Source organism: Anabrus simplex, chromosome 5, assembly GCF_040414725.1.
Source record: "Anabrus simplex isolate iqAnaSimp1 chromosome 5, ASM4041472v1, whole genome shotgun sequence".
NCBI lineage: Eukaryota > Metazoa > Arthropoda > Insecta > Orthoptera > Tettigoniidae > Anabrus > Anabrus simplex.
This window is the reverse complement of record NC_090269.1, coordinates 343,644,342-343,659,192: the sequence shown is the minus strand read 5'-3', so window position 1 is coordinate 343,659,192 and position 14,851 is coordinate 343,644,342. Positions and strand designations below refer to the sequence as shown.

Below are 14,851 nucleotides of genomic sequence, written 5' to 3'. Positions count from 1 at the left end.
AGTTCAATCAGTACTTCTGTATGGCTCCGAGGTATGGGCTGAATCACTGAAGATAGGAAAGTATAGGAGAATGATAACTGCGGTAGAACGAAGAGCAACATTGCGAATAGCATGTGTATATCGTACGGTATCCGAACCTGCAATCCTTATCGTAGCTGGAGTAGTGACTATTGACTTACTTGCTTTTGAACGACAGGAAATATGGCATACTCAAGGAGCACTCGGACAGAAATGCGCAAAGAAGTTAGCCCATAGCCGTCAAATGGAGTGCTGGAAACAGAGACAAGAAAGTGATCCTCGAGAGAAATGGACAAAGCGAATAATACCATGTTTCAATGATTGGATTGAATGAACTCATGGTGAGGTAAATTACTACATTACTCAGCTTCTAACAGGGCATGGATACTTCCATAAATATTTGCACAAATTGAACAGAGCCAGTAATCCAAAATGCATTTACTGTCATGATATAGATGACATCCTACATACTTTCTTCATGTGTGATCAATGGTTGACAGAAAGAAGTATTGTGAAAGCTGAACTCGAAATACTGACACCAGATAATATTGTGCTTGTGATGCTGAGGAATCAGGAATCTTGGGATAGGGTGACAGAATATGTGGAAAGTATCCTGCACCAGAAGAAGAGAGATCTGGATGCTTTTGAACATCAGTGAAAGATGAATGAAGGAAGAAGAAGTCTGAATGACTAAAAGCACAATACTGCCCTGAAGTAATGCGAGAGCGGTTCTGGGGTAGAAACAAACATCGAAGGGTGTGTGGTTTTTAGTGGGTAAGAATCCCACACACTTGTGGAGTGCAGACCCTTCACGAGTGTCTCATGTAAGATTTTCCACAGTCCCTCGCAAAAACATTATTATTATTATTATTATTATTATTATTATTATTATTATTATTATTATTATTATTATTATTATTATTATTATTATTATTATTATTATTATTATTATTATTATTATTATTATTATTATTATTATATAATTCGCTGGGGCCATCAAGGACCACGTTAAGTCTTGTTGCATTTGACACTGAACTTGGCCTTCTTTCGAGCCCAAATTTCCCTCATTCTTTGTGAGTGGGCCTGCTTACGCTCCTCTGTCCAAGGGGCACCGTGTCTTCTCTTCGGTTGCTCGTCTCGGTTTAGCCCGTTCGTCAATATTTTCTTGCGGAAGAGATCTCTGTTAAGGGCGTCTTCAGCTGAGATATGTAGCATTTGCAGGTCTTCTTTGGTATTTCTAAACCAGGGAATTGTGGTTTTGGGGTTTGAATCAAAAAAGTGAAAGATTTCTTTAGTTAACTTTCTTCTGTCCATTCTTTTCAGATGACCGTAAAATCATGCCCGTCTTTTTCTGATTGTGTAGGTAATTTTCTCTATTTTGCTGTAGACTTCCTGGTTGGATCTCTTTTGATGGATTCCATTTCTGTACTTTGATCCCAAGATTACTCTCACAATTTTGCGTTCTCTTTTCTCCAGTTCTTCAAGGAGTCCTTTGTTGGCATTTAGAGACAGGGTTTCGGCTGCATATAAAACTATTGGCTTCAGAACTGTTTCATAGTGACGAATCTTGGTGTTTTGGGAAAGGCATTTTTTTGTTGTAGATTGTGCGGGATGTTTGGTAGGCTATTTCCAGTTTGCGTACTCGCTCCTGAAGTGCTTCTTTGTCCAGTCCATTTTTAATGATGATCTCACCCAGATATTTGAATTTGTCTACTCGGGTGATGTCCCCGTATTTTGTATGGAGTTTTGGTGGAGCCTCTTTGATGTTAGTCATTACTTCTGTTTTCTCAAACGATATCTGCAAACCAGTTTGTTCGGCAATTTCCTTTAAAATTTCAACTTGAGCTCTAGCGGTTTCTATGTCGGTTGAGAGAACAGCAATATCATCGGCAAATGCTAAGCAGTCTGTTGCGATCCCCTTGGATTTGGTTCCTATTCTCAATGGACTGTAGTTGGTTTCCTGTACTCTCACCCGCCAGGTTCTGATGATCTTTTCAAGAACACAGTTGAAGAGTATCGGGGATAGCCCATCACCTTGTCGGACTCCTGTTTTGATGTCAAAGGAATGCGAGAGACATCCGTGGAACTTCACCTTGGATTTTGTATCGGTCAGGGCGGCTCTAATTAATGCCAGCAGTTTCAAATCAACTCCAAATTCACTTAAGATGTTTAGCAGGACTTCCCGGTCAATGGAGTCGTACACTTTCTTAAAGTCCACAAAGACGGACACATACTGCTTGGACCTTAGTGTACAATATCTGATGATCGTTTTGAGATTTTGGATCTGTTCAGCTGTTGAGTGACCTTTTCTGAACCCTCCTTGGTATTCACTTATTTCATGTTCGACTTGTGCTTCCAAACGCTCCAGGATGGCAAGTGATAGAATTTTGTAAGTCACGGGTAGCAAAGATATTCCTCTGTAGTTGTTGATGTTCTTCATGCTGCCTTTTTTGTGTAATGGATGGATCAAAGCTATTTTCCAATCTTCGGGTAGGGTCTCCTTGTTCCAAATTTCTTCTATTTCCTTTTGCAAAATATCAAGTGATTCCTCTGGGGCACATTTCCATAGTTCTGCTACTAGGCGCTTTGTTATTTTTGAGATGGGCAATGTGGCGCTTTATTTGAACTCTGTCGGGTGGTCTGGAATCTGGGTACCTGAGTAAGGGTTCCTTGGTCTCAATGAAGCTTTGCGGTTTAGAGCAATTAAGTAAATTCTTGAAGTAATCTGCCAGAATGCTGCAATTTTCTTCATTTGACGTTGCCAGTGTGCCGTCCTCTCGCTCAAAGCATAGAGATGGTGGTTTATAGCCAGTGAGTTTGCGTTTGAAGGCTCTGTAGTACTCTCTGCTTTCATTCTTCCTAAAGTTTTGTTCTATCTTTTCAATGAGTAATTTTTCGTATTTACGTTTCTCAGTTATGAACACCCTAGCTGCTTGGGCACGTTGGGTTTTGTAGGTTTCCCAATCATTTTCTGATTTCGTAAAGTAGTACTGTTTCCACGCATTGAGTCTTTCTTGGAGGACTGATTCGCAGGTACCATTCCACCAGGCATGCTTTTTGCTTCTCTTGATTTCTGCAACGTCTTTGGCGGCCTCAACAAGGAGACTTTTGGCATTGTTAAAGTCACAGTCATTTGGTCTAGCCTTCTCCTGGAACTCCTCGACCCTTTGCCGAAGTTTATCATTGTCGAAGCGTGTGATCTGTTTGGTTGTCTTCCTTGTGTTTGCGGGAATTGGTTTGAATTTGATAAGAGACATATAATGATCTGAGGTCACATTGATGCCTTTCTTTACCTTGACATTCATAATCTCAGGGCTGTTTCTCCTGGAGATTGCAACATGATCAATTTGGAACTCTCCGATAGCTTGGACGGGAGAACGCCAAGTCATTTGCTTTCTGAGTAGATGGCGAAAGTGGGTCGACATGACCTGCAGGTTGTGATTTTTGCAAATGAACACCAGTCTTTTGCCGTTGGGATTGGTTCTTTTGTGAGCAGGGTAATTTCCTATAACTTTCTTGTACTTCTGTTCACGACCTAGTTGGGCATTGAAGTCACCCAAAAGAAGCTTGACATGGTGTTTGGGGATTTTGTTCAATTTTTCATCCAGTAGGTCCCAGAAATTATCAACTTCATCTGGATCAGACTTGTTCTTATCATTTGTAGGAGCATGTGTGTTAACTAGGGCGTAGGTTTTGTTCGCGCATTTAATTGTGAGTATAGACAATCTGTCATTCACAGGTTTGAAATTTGCAACCAATTTAAGGATCTTGGTTCTAACAGCAAACGCGGTTCCAAGCATCACAGCTCCGTTGAGGATTACTCTTTGCGCTTTGCTCTTGAAAAATCGGTAGCCTTCGGATTCAAAAATCTCTTCATCTGGGTACCTTGTTTCCTGTAGGGCCATTATGGATATCTGATTTTTGTGAAGAGCTTTGGTGAGGGTTTTCAGCTTGCCAGTTTGTGTAAGTGAATTTATGTTGAAAGTTGCTAGAAAGGTTTTAGATTTTGGCCTGAGTTTTTGACTCTTCGGGGTACACCAAGATGCTCCAACTCGTCTCTTTCATGATGTCGAGTCTCCCCCAGAATCCGAACGAGACTCGTGCACCGTGGCGTTCACGACGAGGGATTTATCCGAAGATTTACCCCCTGGGGTATGTTTCTTGAAATGTTGTGCCATCATGCTTTTTGACTCGACTTTGCTTTGGACGGGTACCCATCCTTTTACAACTAGGGTTGTTAGCCCTAGAGGTTGCCTCAAGATGTTTTCTGGCTTCTGGTCATTTACCAGTCTTCGCCGTAACCCTGGCAAGGGACCAGTTTTTTTTTTCACGGTGGTATTTTATTTCCCTACTACCCTCTGACTCTGCTGGCGGCAGAGCCAGCGAGCTTCCCCAATTCCAATGGGACGCACCCGATGGAGGTAACCGGTAAATCCCCACAGGGTATTATTATTATTATTATTATTATTATTATTATTATTATTATTATTATTATTATTATTATTATTATTATTATTATTATTATTATTATTATTATTATTATTATTATTATTATTATTATTATTATTATTATTATTATTATTATTATTATTATTATTGGCTGGAGTGACATGCCATGTAGAACAAGAGGCGACATCTCTTAGACATACACGTGAAGTTTCAAACAATATTCACCAACTATACTATTCTCCACATATGTCTCAAGTAACTATTGAGAAAGGGAATTAAGAAATGAACTTGATTGCTGACATCAGCCAGTAGATAGTGAAAAAAGTGTTCTGCAAAAACTGAAAAGCTTAGTGAAAATAGTAGTTTCCTGAGACAATAAGCGCCCATCTAGTGACATCATTCAGGAAATAATACTTTCCAAGGCCCTCTACACAGCAATACCTACAGAACAAACCATGCTCTACATGAAACCTAGTGGGGACAACAAGAGTAAAAACTGCCGTGTAGAACAAGAGGCACCATCTCTTAGACACACTCGTGAAGCTTCAAGCAATAGTCACCAATAGTCCACAAATGTCTCAAATAACTAGTGAGAAGGGGAATGAAGAAATGAACTTGATTACTGACATCAGCTAGCAGATAATGAAAGATCAAAGAAGGGAGAAGGAACATCTTGAGACTGCCCGGGGACTAGTGAAAAGCCTTCTGGCTATTCCGCTTAAGAATTTGAAAATGGAAATTCAGAATGGTTTACGGAAACTGGAGGAAGCCCTTGAAGCTGGAGCGTCATGCACAAATGCACGACATCCTGGAAGAGAGCTAGGGAAAAATCTTAAACAGGAATCAGCAGCTAGAGAGAGAGATGAATTGCTTGTGACACCATTAGTGACAAAAGAAGAGGGGTAGGACAATGGAAAATGGGTAAGATTTCTCTCCAAGAAGAATAAGAAGACAGAATCAAAGAGGAATAAGAAATTCAACTTACAACTGATGGGGCCAATTCTGGCGGAATGGAAGTCATTGATAGCAGAGAAAATCAAGAGAAATGGACTCAATTAAAATTAAGGGGTTGTTCAGAAACTGTTTTTGTCAAGCCAACAAGCGCAAAACCTATGCAGACATTTTGAAGGACATTCAGAGTAAATTAAAACCAGAAGACCGTAGAGTGAGCATTCAATATATTCACAAAACACAAGCTTGGGCGATTCTTCTCAAGTTCAATAAAGCCACATAAAATGAGAATAGAGATCATTTTAATTAATCTCTGAGAGATGTCCTTGGAGGTCAAGACTTTAAACCCTTGTAATACCTTGGAAATTCGGGACATGGACAGTGTCATCACTGCTTTAGATGTAGAGGAAGCTGTAAAATGAGATCTTGGAAATTTCAAAGGAAAATTAAAAGTCTCGATTACAAATAAGAATAGCAGAGTACAGAAACTTGGCATGATAGAGATAGAAGATAAGAAGGCTTCGAAACTATTGTACAATTAACATACAATGTTTATATTGTATAATCTGGAAAAGGATCATGGTATCTCGTTGCTTTCAATGTCTATAACACGGGCATCAGGCACATAGCTGCGAAGGTGCGGACAGATGTAAGCTTTGTTTTAAGTGTGGAGATCATAAGTTATGAATTTCATTACGGTCTGTATTGACAACGGATCACAATCAAAGGGTAGAGAAGGGTCCACCTATGGCAATCATTGATAGCAGAGGAAATCAAGAGAAACGGACTAGATTAAAATTTTGAATAGATCAAATCCTCACTCTACTGTCTTCTGGTTTTATTTTAATCTTAATGTCCTTCCAAATGTGCTTAATACCATGGTATTGAATAGGTGGACCTTTCTCTACCCTTTGATAGTTAAATGTGGAGCAGCTGGACTCAAAGCTGCAGGTCGTAAAGCAATTCCATGATGTATAATTTGTACAGACATGGATGTTGAAGAAGCTAAATGAAACCATTTTTCTGGTTAAGGAGCGTGCATAGTGTTTCGTGAAGCTCTTGAAAAGGCTAAAATAAGCAGTAAATGATGCAGATTATTCAGGCAAACACACACAGGAGTTGAACTACAAATGATCTTTTGATGCAGATGACTTTTGAGATAGGAGTAGATATTTTTCTCCTCAGAGAACAATATCAGGATAGAGATTATCCAAGCTGGTTCGTGGATAACCTTGGAACGGCAGCAATTTAGATACCAAATTTAGATAAATTTCAAGTAATAAACCAAGGATGCAGAGATGGTTTCATCTGGGTCGGCATTGGTGAATTCACTTTTGTGAGCAATTATTTAACTCTGAATGAGTTAGTTTTTGATTTTGAAGCAAAGTTGGATGGTCTTGAGGATACATTACATGGGATGGACAATGTCCAAGCATTAGAATAGGGCATGCCACAGACAGACTCTAGAGGATGAGGTACTATGCAGATGACTGCCAGATTGGGTCTGATGGTCATTAATGTTGTAAATGTGCCAACCTTTCAGTGACCAGATTATAAAGGAACTATACCGGTTTGACTTTTGATTTGGAGGACACTGTTGAAAATCAACGGACGGCGAGTGAATGAGGAATACACGGGAAGTGATCACAAGTACATTATTTTTCGTGTTCTTAATAATAATCCATGGCTAAACATTGCACCATGTGTGTCAACATGGTGGAATATAGATATTATGGACAGAAATAAATTTCTTGAGGTTTTAAAGAATGGGATGGAGGGCATAACACTACAAGGGAAATGAAGTGGCTGAGAAATATGTTGAACTTTCCAATCAGCTCATTCAGTTCGCATGTGATTTGTCTATGACCAGAAACACACTACGAAACAGAAAACGTTCAGCGTACTGGTGGACCAAAATATTTGCTGAACTGAAAAGATGTTGTTTGCGACTTAGACGGAAGGCACAGAGAGCGTGAGTTGACCAAAAAGATACCTCACTCACAAGAAAAAAAACCCCCTCAGAAATGCAATTAAAAGGAGTAAAGTCGACATATAATGGAAACTGGCTAAAGAAGTGGATGACAACCCATGGGGACTAGGATATAAGATCGTTATGAAGAAATTTGGGAATTTCTCAAATCTGATTATGGACTCAAAAACCGCAGATAATATAGTGAATACACTATACCCAGATCATCCTGAGAGCATTGATGATGAGGACAAGAAGGATATAGATGATATGCCACTTTCTTCATTAGAAAAGTTAACAATAGCAATTAGTTCCCTCGGAAATAAAAAGGCCACAGGACCAGATGGCATTCCAACAGAGATATTAAAGATAATGTAGAAATTCTGTCCATAGACGCTGCTAAAAATGCATTGATGTCAGGGGTTTTTAGTGCTCGCTGGAAAATACCTCAATTAGTTCTAATAAGCAAGGGGAAATCTGGGGGCTATAGGCCTTTATGTATGTGGATACTGCTGGGAAAGGCTTAGAGAAACTTCTGCAGCCAAGAATTCTATCAGCAGTCGAAAGAGCTGGGGATCTGTCTGACTGTCAACAACGATACCCAACAATTGATGCAGTGCAAGAAGTAGTAAACACAGCAGAAAATGCACAAACAGGTAATCATCATTCTTGAAAAGTGATGCTTCTTGTGACTAGAACGTTTTCAACTCAGCAGGATAGACTGACATGTTGGAAGTGCTTCAAGGAACCTTTAAAACTACCAGGGTATCTCATGCGCATAATGAGAAACTATTTGAAAGATCGCACTCTAGTATGTTATACAGAAGATGGTCCGATAATGAAACGTCTCACAGCTGGTGCAGCGCAAGGGTCTATCCTTGGGCCAATTCTTTTGAACATTGGACTTAACAGTACTAGAGGATTCAGACAACAAAGCAATAATCGATACACTAAACAAAGGGACCCTGAATCAGGCTGCTTTAAAATTGGAGGAAATTCTTAAGAAGGCAATACCTCCTACAGTAATTAACAATAGAAAAGCAAAACCATGGTTTACAGATGCATGCTACAAAGCAAGAAAAAAAGCTTTGTCAGCCCTGCACGCAGCAAAATTGCAGCGCATGAAAGAACGGCTGGAGTACTACGCTAATTTAAGAAGAGAATATAAAGCCATAGCTAAACAAGCCCGTCAGACGTTTTTGGAAAAGGAAGAAAAACGTTTAATTGAAGAGGCTACTCAGGACCCTTACAAAGCTTTGCGTCCTAAACAGCCAAAGTTTTCTCGTAACATACCAATGGATGTCTGGGAAGCGCACCTTCGTGCAATTCTTCAGGAGAGGGACACGCGGCCAATCAATTTTTATGTCGATCCAACAGTTATCCCGAATGACTCAGAGAGATTTACGCCTAAAGAAATAGAAGAAACTGTTAACAGCCTAAAAAATGGGAAAGCATGTGGTCCAGATAACATTTATAATGAACATTTGAAAGGGATATTCCCAGTGTTGAAAGAATCCATCTGCCAGTTATTGAATGAATGTTTACAACAGGGTAGGATACCAGACAGCTGGGCTAAGTCCACAATAAAAATGATGTACAAGGGCAAAGGTGATACAGCAGACCCTAATTCGTACAGGGGCATTGCCCTGGAATGCACTCTCTTAAAGACACTGACTCAGTTAGTATGTAAGCGCCTCACAATATTAATAGACGACAAGCTCCCAGATTCCCAGTTTGGCTTCAGAAGAAGAAGATCAACCATTCAAGCAATCGATTGTCTACAACAGTATATTAATGAAGCTCTCGCAACTCCAAAGGGAAAACTTCATGCAATCTTTATTGATTATTCTAAGGCTTTTGATACGATCAATAGAGTTATCGTATTAGAGAAGTTGCGAAATATCATCGGGCCTAGTTGTTATCTTCTTCCAATCATCAAGAATCTCCTTACAGATAACTGGGTAGAGATTAGTGATGGCATCACCAAGTCATATCCGATATTTCAAACCACTGGCGTCCTTCAAGGTGACCCCCTAAGCCCATTGCTTTTCATTGCCGCCACAGCTGACATCGTACAAAGAATAGATTCAGAAAATGTCAATATTCTCATGTATGCAGATGACATGGTTCTGACGTCAACTTCTCAGTTAGATTTGCTGACTACTTTTAATAAAGTTACGAAATGGGCAGAAGAGAACCAGCTGAGGTTAAATGAAAATAAGACTCTCTCTGACCTTCAGAAAAGGAGGAAAACGGGGAACATTCTTAATCAATGACCAACAACTAAAGTCAGTCACAAATTTTAAGTACCTAGGAGTCACTTTTCAAACACCGGGGAACGTGTTCTCTTTACATGTAAAAGACCGGCTAAATGCTGCCATAAAATCCATTAACGACATCAGATCTTTGAGCCATCTCTCACTATCATGTGCCATCGAGTTATTTCATCTTAAGGTTGGTCCTGTAGCCACCTATGGATTAGAAAATATATGGATATATCTTGGAAAGAGGCAACTACATAGTATAGAGAAGGTGAAAGCATTCTATTTAAAGAAAGTACTTTGCCTGTCAAAGTACACTCCATCACGCCTCGTATACCAACTGTCGAGGGAATTATTCTTTGTGGAAGAGCTGCGTTTGTAACTACTGCTCCCAGCCACTCCAGCGTATAAGGAACTCCTACAAGAGCTTCAACAAAAGAGAGACAGCATATGGTGGGACTTTTACCAGTGTGATGCGATGATCAACCGCAACTGGACTCAGGGAGGCTATGAGTTGAGACACGTTGTGACCAGACTCTCAGTCCATGGGTTTCACCAACGCCTGTGTATTAAAGCGAGCTTTCATGAGCCAAGTTCGGACTGCAGGTGCAAAAGATGTGGCGAACTCTGTGAACGCTATCACGTACTTAAGTGTAAACTGAGAATAGAATCCTTAACAAAATTCTGTACAGACGACTGCTCATAAGAATTATTATTATTATTATTTTCCATGCACATTTGTGCGCAATAAAACATTTATTATTATAATTCTTTTGAACATCAACGCTTGATGTGATTGGAGATGCTGGAAGACACTATGCTGAATCAAGTGATGCAACATGTCAAAGAATGGATGGTGAATCACAGATTACTTACAGAAGATCATAAAACAAAGATTGTTCTTTTGATAAGAAAAAAGAATTATGACCTTATTTCCAATGCAGGTTGTACAAACAGTGATTGAAACATCTAGAAGTATAAACTATCTTGGTGTGACACTTGATACCAAACTTACATTCTGGGATGATATAAAATATGTGGCAGACAAGGTGGAGAAAACAACTATTGCTCTAAGCAGATTAATGAGCGATGTAAAAGGTCCGAAATCCAGCAAGAGATGACTTTTGATGTTGATAGTTCAATCAGTACTTCTATATAGTGCAGAAATTTGGGATGAGTCTTCGAAGTATGAAAAATACCAGCAAAGGATAGCTGCAGTGCAGAGGAAATCGGCTTTAAGAATAACAGTATAAGTGCACATAACATGGTATCCGAACCTGTGATCTTTACAATAGCAGCAGTACCACTTGCCTTAGAGAGACAGGAAGCCTGGCATATTCAAAGAGAGTTAGAAAACAAATGTGTCAAGAAGCTGGCTTACGCAAACGAATGGACTGATGGCAGCAAAGATGGGAAGAAGATCCACGAGGGAAATGGACTAAGTGGCTGATACTACGTTTACCAAACTGTGTAGAACGGGCACACAGTGAAGTTAATTATTACCTTAAGCAGCTCTTGACAGGCCATTGATACTTTAGAAAATTTCTACATAGAATAGGCAGAGCGAGCAATCCATTGTGTATTTGTTGTAATGATGCTGACGATGTACTTCACACCTTTTTTTGTAGGTGCACATTGGTCTACACTAAGAAGATGTTTAGAAGTTGAGAAAGGAGAACTGACACCAGAATCTATTCTCCTAGTGATGTTACAGAACCAGAAATGTTGGGACCAGATAGCTGCATATGCAGAAAGTATCCTATGACAGAAAAAGACCGATTTGGATGTTCATTAACATCGGTAAAAGAGAAACAAAAAAGAAGCCTGATAAGTTAAAAGCACGATGCTGCCCTAAAGTAATGCGAGAATAGTTTTGGGGCAGAGATGCACATCGTGGGAAAAGGGTGTGTGGTTTTTAGTGGGTAAAAATCCCATACGCTTGTGGAGTTCGAACCCTTCACAAGTGTCTCATGAAAGATTTTCCACACTCCCTCATAAAAAAGTATTATTATTATTATTATTATTATTATTATTATTATTATTATTATTATTATTATTATTATTATTATTATTATTATTATCATCATACTAAAATTGTTTTGTAAACTATGCAGGAGTCCTTAATGAGCATGTAAAGGGTTGCCTATTATACCAGTAATTTTATTTTGTTTTTTAAGTTTTTAATGTCATTTTCTGCTTAGGTCGACTTCATGGATCTATACTTCCAGTTGTTGATGTTATCATCATCATCATCATCTGTATTTTTCAAATCTGGTGTGGAAATTTAGTTTTGATTGGTCTAAATATATGGCGTTGTAGTTTGTTTCTTGAAATTTGAGTTCATTCAAATTATGCTACCATTTTATTTATTATTATTATTGTAATTTTCTTTTTACATGTTTTATACCCACATTGGAGCACTTAAATTAAACCATATGCATTTAAGTCTTCAAAGAATTAACTGGGAATTTACCTTTCATCATCTTCCTCCTCTCCCAAAACCTCTTCATTCTTTCTGACCTGGCTACCCTTTCTATTATTGTCATAATTTAAATTGTTTAGAAAACTATTTAGGGGTTGTCTAAGGAGCTTTTACTGGGCTGGCTAGTGTTATGTCATTTTCATTTACATTAACATCTTTCGTGAAACTATATTCGTAGTTTTGTTGTTGCTGTTGTTGTCATAGTTGTGTATTTGGGATTAAATTTATGTTAATTATTTAATTAAGCAAAGTGTGAATTTAATTAAAGTGTACCTTGTAAGACATTGTTTTCATTGATAAATGAAAATTAAGTTGTTTCTTTTTCAGGTGTAGATCTATAAGTTTCCTTTTTCAGATAGTTTATAAATTTATTTCTTCAAAATTAATTTTGGCAGACTGAAGAACCTAACAATTATAAATTATAATCTTATTCAAAAATTCTCAAAATTAATAGAATGAAGTCATTTGGAGGTGGCACATAGTTTAAAAGTTCTGGTAAGGCTATGGCTAGACCGACATTTTTAAACATAACATTTGTCCGTTGAATAACATGCACCTAGTCGCGTCAAATATGAGGAAGCTAGACACTATGAATGTTATTGCACAGTATCAAAATACAAAGCTGAAAACTGTCCTCGAAGTTACAATACAGATGAACGGATCGTGGCAGACAGTCTTCTGGTAAAGGATGTAACTATTAGTGGCTATGTGCAAGTTAAGTAATATTGTAAATGAGCGATGGGTTTATCACAAATTGTTGGATGTATCCACCTCTTCTCTGTCATTTCTGTTTACAAAGTTGTCTAACAATCAATAACAAAACAATCACTTTTGGTGTTATGTTTAATTCTTTCATAATTTTGCAAATCACTTACTCAAAAATGCATAAAGGTCTACACTGAGGCCCTTCAGCACAGGCTACAATATTAAAAGCACATTGCATAGCCAGTGTATTACAAAACATGCATAATTTAGTGTTTTGATAACTGCATTATTTAACATATGGTCTAGCTGGGTGAAAGAATAAAACGTTCATTTCCATAAAAATTGTTATGTTTAAAAACGCCTGTCTAGTTATAACCTAACTAAATTTTAGGCACTAAATGAATCTGCTGTTATTGTGAAGTGAGGAGATACCACTATTTTTTGCTAGTGGCTTTACTTCGCACCGACACAGATAGGTTTTATGGCGATGATTGGATAGGGAAGGCCTAGGAGTTTTAAGGAAGCGGCTGTGGCCTTAATTATGGTACAGCCCCAGTATTTCCCTGGTGTGAAAATGGGAAACCACAGAAAACCATCTTCAGGGCTGCCGACAGTGGGATTCGAACCCACTATCTTCCGGATGCAAGCTTGTCTGCCATGAGGTAGCTTTAAAGATTTTAAAGAAAGAAAATAATAATAATAATAATAATAATAATAATAATAATAATAATAATAATAATGCTAAAAATAAGGTTCCTAGAAGGACACCATAACTTGATTTTATCATTTGCAAATGTTAAAAATATTTATGCTCTTTAGGCTTTTTCAATCGTAAAATTACCAGCATTTCGCCAAGATCAAATCTGCCACATTGGGGTCAGAAGGCCAGCGACTCAACCATCTGAGCCACTCAGCCTGGTGGAACAAGAATAAGAATACATCATAGGATAAACACAATGACAGGTAAACATCAGAAGAGCTAAAGACAAAGCACAAAAATGCTAAAGGACAAGGACTGTCTCCACATCTTTGTACATTGCTGTCTTCAAACAGCCTCTCTTTTCATCAATACCAGTTCTTCTACATCCATTTCTTCTCAGTCTTTAACAAGCTTACTTCTGCTTCCTAGCTTCATCAAGAAGGCAGACTTCAATGCTCATGACAAGCCATCTTGGCAGATCTTTAAGTCTGTCAAGACAGTTTTTTCATGTTTGCCTCCTCTTTTATTTTTTGCTCCCTCTCCTGATGCTGGCCTGGTCATTGTGTTCATCCTATTATGTGTTTCTATTCATGTTCTTATCTTTCTTTATATGACTTGATTTGTCACTTGTTCATTGCTTTCCATTAATAGTAACAATGTATCAACTCGTTTTCCTCAAATCTAACTAGGTTTATTGGATGTGGTCAGATTTTGTAAGACAATCATTTTTAACTTCAATAGGGATTTAAACAGTTATTATTACCTGTTCCATAGGTACATCAGCAGGTATCACTGTTCCACCTCGAACATTTCCTCCATTGCCCTTCCCTCTTCCTGCAGCTGAGTTAAATCCATGACTCTTGGGAACTCCTGTCTGTCGTCTTTCAAGATCTATTTGGGATCCATTTTGTTCTTGAGGATTCTGAAGTAACTTCTTTTCATAATCTGCTGTAGGAACACACACAACAAACAGCATGCCAGCCATGTTTACTGTTTAGTTCTTCCCTTCTCTGTAGCAGTTGTGGTATCCTATTAGAGTTCAGTGGCCTTTAGAACACCTGTAAATGATAATAAAAATTACAAAATAAAGTATGTATAATATCAGAGAGAGGAAATAATTTATTCAGAAAAAAAAAATGATGAAGACGATGTGTTAGCAAATAAATAACATTTGACCTTCCTGGAATATGAAAACTGTATAATACTGAAGGAGAGAAAGATATTTTTCATAGTCAGATAGAAGTAATTTTTACCAATGCTGATTTCATACAAACATAATATTCATGTGGTGTACTTTTGTGGATATGAACTCTATG

The 14,851-nt window shown here is 38.2% G+C and overlaps 1 protein-coding gene across 1 annotated transcript in view; it reads right to left on the bottom strand.

The window, feature by feature from the left end:
• Positions 1 to 14,520, bottom strand: part of LOC136874525 (uncharacterized) — a 256,905-nt gene extending 242,385 nt beyond the window's left edge. The window contains exon 1 of the mRNA XM_067148162.2: positions 14,299 to 14,520. Coding sequence (XP_067004263.2) covers positions 14,299 to 14,520 — 222 coding nt within the window. The remainder of the gene's footprint in view (positions 1 to 14,298) is intronic.
• Between the last annotated feature and the right edge of the window lie 331 nt (positions 14,521 to 14,851).